At 41.6% G+C, this 8,758-nt stretch overlaps 3 protein-coding genes across 3 annotated transcripts; 2 read left to right on the top strand and 1 right to left on the bottom strand.

The window, feature by feature from the left end:
• Positions 1–722: 722 nt before the first annotated feature.
• On the bottom strand, positions 723–3,490 carry LOC106312222 (regulatory protein NPR1-like). Its single transcript, XM_013749665.1, has 4 exons — positions 2,758–3,490; positions 1,711–2,446; positions 1,301–1,468; positions 723–1,219 (listed from the first exon to the last, which is right to left on the bottom strand). Exons 1-4 carry the CDS (start codon positions 3,310–3,312, stop codon positions 939–941), a joined length of 1,740 nt encoding a protein of 579 aa, XP_013605119.1. The 5' UTR covers positions 3,313–3,490; the 3' UTR covers positions 723–938.
• Positions 3,491–3,671: 181 nt separating this feature from the next.
• Positions 3,672–6,744, top strand: LOC106307129 (casein kinase I isoform delta-like). The gene is made up of 14 exons (XM_013744005.1): positions 3,672–4,022; positions 4,098–4,138; positions 4,327–4,396; positions 4,493–4,641; positions 4,736–4,831; positions 4,929–4,999; positions 5,109–5,170; positions 5,284–5,347; positions 5,430–5,514; positions 5,603–5,729; positions 5,803–5,885; positions 5,964–6,027; positions 6,112–6,239; positions 6,350–6,744. The coding sequence occupies exons 1-14, from the start codon at positions 3,947–3,949 to the stop codon at positions 6,614–6,616; spliced, it is 1,383 nt and encodes a 460-aa protein (XP_013599459.1). The 5' UTR covers positions 3,672–3,946; the 3' UTR covers positions 6,617–6,744.
• Positions 6,745–6,871: 127 nt separating this feature from the next.
• LOC106311002 (glycylpeptide N-tetradecanoyltransferase 1-like) lies at positions 6,872–8,748 on the top strand. The gene is made up of 2 exons (XM_013748234.1): positions 6,872–6,991; positions 7,260–8,748. Exon 2 carries the CDS (start codon positions 7,263–7,265, stop codon positions 8,565–8,567), a length of 1,305 nt encoding a protein of 434 aa, XP_013603688.1. The 5' UTR covers positions 6,872–6,991; positions 7,260–7,262; the 3' UTR covers positions 8,568–8,748.
• Positions 8,749–8,758: the final 10 nt, after the last annotated feature.

Below are 8,758 nucleotides of genomic sequence, written 5' to 3'. Positions count from 1 at the left end.
AGTTCGAATACCATGTCCATCTAGTTTTTAATCTTTTATCAAAAAAAAAAAAAAATTAGCTATCGAGTGATTATTAAAATTTTGAGCATTATACAGCCCAATTTCGCTTTAAATAAAAGCAAAAGATGAATCTGTATTTTCTCCTCAGTTCCTCAACTTGAAGTCTGGAATGCGTGCCGGTTTAACAAAAAACAGCTAAACATTTCGCCGTTATCCAATAAGATTTTACAATAAGGAATATTCCATAGGCCAATAAAGCATCTGTCGTGGACACTAACCTGCCAAGGATATGAAAAGATAAATCTATTTTTGGATTTGTCATCTAGAAACGAAAGACATACGAAGGCTGTTGGCTTCTTCCTCTGCTTTGGTAAACAAAGCCATTCAATCATAATCTTAAAAAGCAAACTAAAACTTACTAGGCCTTGCCAATTACCAACTGCTATTGCTAATGCAACAGAGGTTTCGAATTTTCCAAAGCCAAACAGTGTATTTCGAAGAGGGATGGTATGGTTAGAAAAGCATACCATCCACTGAGAGATCAAAGACCTTCAGGATTGCTAGGAACTGAGTTAGCGGTTCTAGGAGGAACTCGTGAACAATTTTTTCCAAGATTCTGGATTCTTATAGACATTCAGCTGCAGTTATAGATTATGCTTTTGGTTCTTGGTAGAAGTAGATAGACCATCCTTCATTTGTTCGCACTCTCGACTCTTGCAGACTCTGTAACACCCATCATGGTTTATTATAATAGATATATCACAGATTCAAAAGGTTACAGCATTTGCTTCAAACACACCGAAAGCTGCGGAATACACAGGATGCAAAATGACGAACAAAACTATATGACTGAGCCAACAATAGACAGAGACACTAAGACACATGATAACTCAAATATATATATATGGTACATCAAATATTACCCCGAACAAATAGTGTCACCGACGCCGGTGAGAGGGTTTAGCAATAGACCTCTTTTTACCAGTTAATTTGGATGTGGAAGAAGACGAAGCTGAGAGAGACGACTTTCCAAGATCCTCCTTGTCTTTACTAAACGCCATTTGAACAATCTCCTGTATTTCCATGAACCTCTGCCTCTTTTGTTGTCGTTGCTCAGGAGTGTCTTCTTCTACGAGAGCCAGTATAGTCAAGTCCTCAGAGTCCACAATATCATCGAGCACTTTCGAACAGCGTGGGAAGAAGCGTTTCCCGAATTCCACTGGCAGAAATAAAAGGAAAACAAGGTCAGTCAAGCAGAGGTTTGTTTCAGTTATCTTTGTTACAAATGACTTGATGATACCAGTTTTAGAAAGCGCTGTTAGTCTACTCTGATGCATTTCTACGAACTTGAAAGGTTCCATGTGTAGGTCAGTTGCTGTCGTCACGACAAACTCGCGTGTTCCCTTCATTCGGGCGAAATCCATTGCAACTTGTGCTTCCATTGGATAGAGACATCGAGCCATTTGAACTACAAAGTAAATAATAGTTATCATTAGTTCACTCAATTCTCCTAAGAGAGCACACGTAGCTTTGTTCAAATGTAAATCTTATGTTCCGACCACAATTAGACAAATGCATTAAAATCTTTATCAAATCTTTTAAAATATTTTGAAAAATATTATTTATATCATCAATTGAATTCTTTTAGATTCAATTAAATTCTTCAATCGGATACCACCCCTAAGAAATGAAGGAATAAGAGTTGGATACCTCTGTTTTCAAGATCAATCAACCTTATCTTGAATTGATCAGCAGCCACTGCAAGGGAGGGAGAAACATCTTCAGGAAATGGTTCTCGTGTGTTGTCTGGTTGCTTGAGTATCTCTACACATACTCCGCCTTTGGCAGCTAACTTCCCTTTCTCCAGAATACAACACTCGGCCGCCTTAGTGACTTGTTTCGCGATCAACAGAGCAGTTCTCCCGTCCAAAGACATTTCTAATGCATTAGCCCCTTTCGTCAACAACAATGCTATCAGTGTCGGCTCTTTCCTCATCGCAGCGACGTGAATTACCGTGTACCCTCTCGGGTTTCTCCGGTTGACATCCGCAAACCCCAGTTCCAGGAGATTCCTCGCTGTCTTCTCATCGCAATACGCAACAGCAAAATGGAGAGCATACGCTTCGTCTAGATTCGTGTGGCCCTCTTTCAAAAGCATAACGACAAGGTCAAGATCGTCTGACTCAAGCGCCTTGTGTATGTTGGAGACATGTTTCTCTGGTTCAGCTACCTCCAAGCCGAGCTCTTTGCGGATATCGATTACTTGCTTGGCAATGTCCTCAGGCAATGACTTCTTTAGAGTAACAACATCCACGTTAGACTTGACAATGATCTCTCTGCACTTATCGAATAGCTTCTTGCACGCTTTACCGCAGATGTTAGCAAGCTTGAGGACGACCAAAGTGTCTTCTATCATAACTTTGTCTACAACATCCAGTAAATGCCTCTGAAAAATGCAAATAGACAGAGTTAAATAAAACTAAACTACTACAGGTGTTCTGTCTGAACAACACAGCTAAACTACTTTAAGTGTTCTTTGTCCCCAAAAAAAAAAAAAAACTACTTTAAGTGTTCTGTCTGAACAACACAGCTAAAATACTTCAATTGTTCTGTCTGAACAATAAAGCTAAACTACTTCAATTGTGTTCTGTCTGAACAACACAGCTAAACTACTTCAAGTGCTCTGTCTGAACAACACAGCTAAACTACTTCAAGTGTGTTCTGTCTGAACAAACACTGAGATCGCGTTATTATTACCTGATACATGGTAACCAGCTCCTGAATCTGGAAGACGAAAGCCAAGTAGAGAACCTCCACCATGAAATCCACAGCCGGACGGCACGCCACGTGGCAGCAGCTCTCGTCTGCGCATTCAGAAACTCCCTTCGGAGGCGGCCTCACTCTGCCGCTGTAAACGTACGCCAGAACAGCCACCACAGAATCGAACCCGACGTCGTATTCCGCCGCGAGTGTCTTCAGCTCGAGCTTCACGGGGGTGGACTTCTGCACCTTCTCGGCGGCTGTCAAAGCGGCCTTGAAGAAGAGGCTTCTCGCCGAGAGAATGCAACGGTGGAAGGATACTTCCTTGTCGTCGGAGAGAACAAGCTTGGCGTCGCTGTAGAACGCTTCCGGCGAGTCGAAGACGGACTCGAGGCTGTTGGAGAGGAGTTGAAACGCGGATACCTCGGGTCTGGTGAAAAGCTCCGTCGGGTAGACGGTGGATGATCCGGAGTTATCGGTTGGCGCCGGTGCGGCGAGGAAGCTAGTGCTGCTGATCTCATAGAAATCATCAAATCCAGCAATGGTCTCCATCAAAGGTCACAGAGATCCGATGGTGAGAAGTGAAGACTCCAAGAAAGAAGGACCGAATCAACGAAGAATACTTATCAATCGAAAGACTTGAGATCCACACGGAAGAGAAGATTAACCATTGACGGGCTGCGTACTTATTGTGTAGCGAGTGCCGCCAAGTCAACGATAGAGAGAAGAGATGAGGAAGCATCGCCTCGACGGTTATTACACGAGTACCGGTTAAGTTTCCCGAAAAGGCAATTTGAGAATATTTACTTTAACCGATTAATAACCGAAAATGTGCTCAGCTTTACAAAACCAAACCAAACCGGACCAGAATCTATTAACAGCAAGAAACCAGATTTTTTTCTTCTCCAACTTTCAGAAGGACAAAAAAAAAAACATCCTCATCGTGTTCTGTCCATCATAAGCTGTCTTTTAATCTTCGTTTTCAATTCTTAGTAGGAGAGAGAAGCGTCTAAGAAACGACATTCCGTTGAGATTGGATTGTGTTTTCTCCAGATCGAGACGAGGAGGATGAAGATAGCTATTGGGTTTTTTTGATTCTTGTTGGGTCCTTCTTTCTTCCCGCTTTTGAATCTGCTTTATTTTTTGGGGGTTGAGATTCTAAATTAGGGTTTCGTGGGTTATATTGATGGAATCTCGTGTTGGAAACAAGTTTCGCCTTGGCCGGAAGATCGGTAGCGGTTCCTTCGGGGAGATCTATCTGGGTTCGTCACTCTTTTTGTATTTTTTAAAATCGTTGTCTGAGTTTGACATTGATGCATTGTTTGATTTTTTTTCAGGTACTAATATTCAAACGAATGAAGAAGTTGCAATCAAGCTTGTGAGTCTCTCATGTATTAAACATTAATTGAGTTTGATCAATGTTGAATGCAATTTGTCATTCTTAATAGTTTGATCTATTTAGTAAACATTGTTGTGACGACATGGGTTTGTTTGATCATGTTCTGTATGTTGAAAGCTCTGATATTGAATCTTTTTTCTTTGTTTTTGTTTTTGTTTTTTTCTCAGGAAAGTGTGAAGACGAAACATCCTCAGCTGCTTTATGAATCGAAGTTATACAAGATTCTACAAGGAGGAAGTAATGATTCCTTATCTTTTCTGCAATCTGTTGATTCCTTCTTTTTCCTTTTGTGTTTATTTTGACCTCTGTATTGCCTTTGAACTTTGGTTATAGCTGGTGTCCCAAATGTGAAATGGTACGGTGTTGAAGGGGACTACAATGTTTTGGTGATCGATCTACTAGGGCCGAGTCTTGAAGATCTGTTCAATTTCTGTAGCAGGAAACTTTCCTTGAAGTCGGTCCTCATGCTTGCTGATCAAATGGTAAACATCTTTGTCTTCCTGTCATGCTTTTCTTTCACTATGCTCTGATTTTTTTTTTTTAGTAATAATTGAATTTTTTTGGGTTTGTGTTAAGATCAACCGTGTTGAGTTTTTCCATTCAAAATCTTTCCTTCACCGAGATCTCAAGCCTGACAATTTCCTCATGGGCCTTGGAAGGCGTGCCAACCAGGTTCCTCATCTTATATTCTACCTAGTGTATACTTTTGTTCACGTTTTACTTTTTTTAGACATCATTTGATTAATTATAAGTTTGTTTCTTCTCTAAGGTTTACATCATCGACTTTGGTCTAGCTAAGAAGTACAGAGATAGTACAACACATCAGCACATTCCCTACAGGTGAGGCTGATATCATTATATCACCTCCTCTTGAATGTTCTTACTTCAAGCATGATGCCGTTGTAATATGATAACTGAAACACTAATTTTCCTGTGATCCCATTCGCAGAGAAAATAAGAACCTGACAGGAACTGCACGTTACGCTAGTATGAACACCCACTTGGGAATTGGTAAGCTCGACAAGACCTCTTCTTTTACATGTATATGTTCCAGTTTCTCTCCTTGCATGTTTGAATATCAAGATTTGACACTTATTTGTTTTCTGCCATCGTTGAACCTCAAGAACAAAGCCGAAGGGATGATCTAGAGTCTCTTGGTTATATCCTTATGTATTTCCTCAAAGGAAGGTGAGTTTCTGCTACACGCCTCACTTCACTTCATTTCTTGTACTCTTTCATTGTGATGACATGTGGAACATCTCGGTTTTAGTCTTCCTTGGCAAGGACTGAAAGCTGGAAACAAGAAGCAAAAGTACGAGAGAATTAGCGAAAAGAAAGTTTCCACATCCATTGAGGTAAAAGTCCTTTTAACAACTCACAAGCATGCTGCCTTTTTCTTTTTCACTTTGTCTTGATCCGATCCATATATTATCCCCCTCGTAGGTCTTATGTCGGGGTTACCCATCAGAATTTGCATCCTATTTCCACTACTGCCGGTCGCTTCGTTTTGATGATAAACCAGACTACGCTTATCTCAAACGGATATTCAGAGATCTCTTTATCCGTGAAGGTTTGAAAATTCATCTTCCCTCTGAAACAAACCTATTCATTTTTCTAAGAGGACTAACATTTCTATGTTGCAGGATTTCAATTTGATTACGTGTTTGACTGGACCATCTTGAAGTACCAACAATCACAACTAACCGCTCCTCCTTCTCGTAATCTCGTAAGTGTGATTATGTGTTCTCAGTCTATTTGGTTAGGACATTCTTTGATCGAGCCTCTTCTTCTTTTTCTTCTGTAGAACCCTGCGGTTGGAACTAGCGCAGCATTGCCACCTGGCGTTTCCAACATTGATAGATACACAGGTAGATCTCTCAAACATGTGATTCTCATTCTCTCTGCACAGAACTTAGCATTCATATTGTTTATTGTTCCTTGTTGCACCACAGGCGAGGAAGAAGGGCGACCGGTTGGTTACTCGCATATGGAATCATCTCGACGGAGAGCTTCAGGCACTCTTGACCACTCAGGGAATCTTTCGAACCAACAGACATCATCATTTAACAGAGAATCCATGGTATGAACTGTTCTGTTTCACTCTCTAGTCTCTCCCCTTAAAACCTAACTTGTGTTGTAAGACATGGAGAAATCATGAGTTAAAGAAAAGATCATTTATTTGTGATGCAGATGCCGAGCTCCTCGATGTTTGCACAATCAGCAGGATCATCGAGGAGAGTAGCGGCAGTGAGCAGCCGAGACAATCTTCTGAGCGGGGAAGAGTTTCAGAGAAGCCACCGTACAGGTGACGTAAGCCGCGGAGGAGTGATCTCTAGGAACTCCCCTGTGGAGGCTGGGAAGAGGTCTTCTTCCTCGAGAAGACACTACGAATCAGCCATCAAAGGCATTGATAATCTTCAAGTCTCCTCCGACGACAAGTTTCACCACCACCACTGATAATAATAATAATAACACAACATTAATTGTACTTGCACCGTATTGGTCAAACGACCTCAGAAGTTTCATATGTTTTTCTTCTTCTTAATTACGCACTACGAAAGTTTGAATACAATCGAGTTAATCCACTTTAAATTGGTCTACACTGTAAATTTCATAACTTCCGGGGCATTAAAGTAAACTATCTATTAGTATTGGGGCCTCAGTGCAATAACTAAAAATAAAAGATGCACAAACGCAATATAGAAGAATTGTTAAATCTCTAATCTGATGATATGACGATTCGGAGATTTGCTACCGAGATCTGATAACTGTTCTTCTTCACTGGAAACGAATCGGAGCTAGTCTTGGTTCATCTCTGTTCAACGACAATCGGTGAGTTTTAGTCTGTCGTCGTCGTCTTCATAGTTTCATTCTTAAATTGGACTCATGAGAGATCTGAGTTGATCACGAATACTTCGGTTAGTTAGTTACGAATATTTTGTGATAAAGCATGCTATAGCTAGCAGAAGATTTGATAAAAGGCCTAGATAACTATGCCTTGCCTTGATGGTTTTACAAATGATTTGGATTGATGTAGCTGCGAATTCCTAAATGTTGATTTGGATGCAGTTTATTCGTTATTAATTACTGTAATTTTCAGGAAATGGGCGACGAGAATTCACTTGCTGGCTCTCTGGAAGAGAAAGCAGATCAAGTTGCTGAAGCAACTCCATTAGTTGGGGACGATGCTTCTCTGGAAACTATAGTCCGAAGATTCCAGGACTCCATGTCAGTGGAGAAAACGCACAAGTTCTGGGAGACTCAACCCGTTGGGCAGTTCAAAGACATTGGGGACACGAGTCTACCTGAAGGTCCCATCGAGGCTGCGACTCCCTTGTCTGAGGTCAAGCAGGAGCCTTACAACCTTCCCGCTGCTTATGAATGGACCACGTGTGATATGAAGTCTGATTACGTTTGCTCTGAGGTTTACAACCTTTTGAAGAACAACTATGTCGAGGATGATGAGAATATGTTCAGGTTCAATTACTCTAAGGAGTTTCTGAGCTGGGCTCTGCGTCCGCCTGGGTACTATCAGAGCTGGCATATTGGAGTTCGTGCCAAGGTATCGAAGAAGCTTGTGGCTTTCATCAGCGGCGTGCCAGCTAGGATAAGGGCGCGTGACGATGTTGTGAAAATGGCGGAGATTAACTTCTTGTGCGTTCACAAGAAGCTTAGGTCGAAGAGGCTTGCACCTGTCATGATTAAGGAGGTCACGAGGAGGGTTCATTTGGAGAATATTTGGCAAGCAGCTTACACTGCTGGGGTGGTGCTTCCGACGCCGGTTGCGACTTGCCAGTATTGGCACAGGACCTTGAACCCGAAGAAGCTTATTGATGTCGGATTTTCAAGGCTTGGTGCAAGAATGACTATGAGCAGGACCATTAAACTGTACAAGTTGCCAGATGTACCAGCTACTCCTGGATTTAGGAAAATGGAGCCTTGTGATGTCCCTGCTGTGACACGGTTGCTCAGGAATTATCTTAGTCAGTTTATCGTTGCTACAGACTTTGATGAGAATGATGTTGAGCACTGGCTTCTCCCAAGGGAGGATGTTGTGGACAGTTACCTTGTAGAAAGCCCGGAGACCCATGATCTTACTGATTTCTGTAGCTTCTACACCCTTCCTTCAACAATTCTCGGGAACCCCAACTATTCAACACTGAAAGCTGCTTATTCATACTACAATGTGGCAACAAAGACGACTTTTCTTCAGCTGATGAATGATGCTCTAATAGTCGCCAAACAGAAGGGTTTTGATGTATTCAATGCATTGGATGTTATGCACAATGAGAGTTTCCTCAAAGAGCTGAAGTTTGGGCCAGGGGATGGGCAGCTTCACTATTATCTCTACAACTATCGTCTAAGAAGCGCCTTAAAGCCATCAGAACTTGGGCTGGTGCTCCTGTGAGCTGCTCACATGTTAACTTCATGTTCGACTGAACTCAGCTGGAGTTTTGGGTTTCTTTTTCCTTTCTTTTTTCTCTGAACTCCTTCCCTATGGGATAGTGAATGCTTATTTTTAAGTTGTTGGCAATGCGAATTTGAAACTTTTGCAAAGTTGATCGATAAAATTCTCAGGTTTCTCGCCATTCTTATGCC

This window comes from Brassica oleracea, chromosome C1 (genome assembly GCF_000695525.1).
Source record: "Brassica oleracea var. oleracea cultivar TO1000 chromosome C1, BOL, whole genome shotgun sequence".
NCBI classification, from domain to species: Eukaryota; Viridiplantae; Streptophyta; class Magnoliopsida; order Brassicales; family Brassicaceae; genus Brassica; species Brassica oleracea.
Note: the sequence above shows the minus strand (reverse complement) of the source record. Positions and strands in the feature narration are given on the sequence as shown.

Excerpts from the sequence above, each read along its gene's own strand:
- LOC106312222 (XM_013749665.1), bottom strand. The coding sequence starts at position 3,312 with ATGGAGACCATTGCTGGATTTGATGATTTCTATGAGATCAGCAGCACT. Across the intron at positions 2,447-2,757 it reads AGCTGGTTACCATGTATCAG|AGGCATTTACTGGATGTTGT; the intron begins GTAATAATAACG and ends TGCATTTTTCAG. Across the intron at positions 1,469-1,710 it reads GATTGATCTTGAAAACAGAG|TTCAAATGGCTCGATGTCTC; the intron begins GTATCCAACTCT and ends TTTACTTTGTAG.
- LOC106307129 (XM_013744005.1), top strand. The coding sequence starts at position 3,947 with ATGGAATCTCGTGTTGGAAACAAGTTTCGCCTTGGCCGGAAGATCGGT. Across the intron at positions 5,000-5,108 it reads CATCAGCACATTCCCTACAG|AGAAAATAAGAACCTGACAG; the intron begins GTGAGGCTGATA and ends TCCCATTCGCAG. Across the intron at positions 5,886-5,963 it reads CTCCTCCTTCTCGTAATCTC|AACCCTGCGGTTGGAACTAG; the intron begins GTAAGTGTGATT and ends TTTCTTCTGTAG.
- LOC106311002 (XM_013748234.1), top strand. The coding sequence starts at position 7,263 with ATGGGCGACGAGAATTCACTTGCTGGCTCTCTGGAAGAGAAAGCAGAT.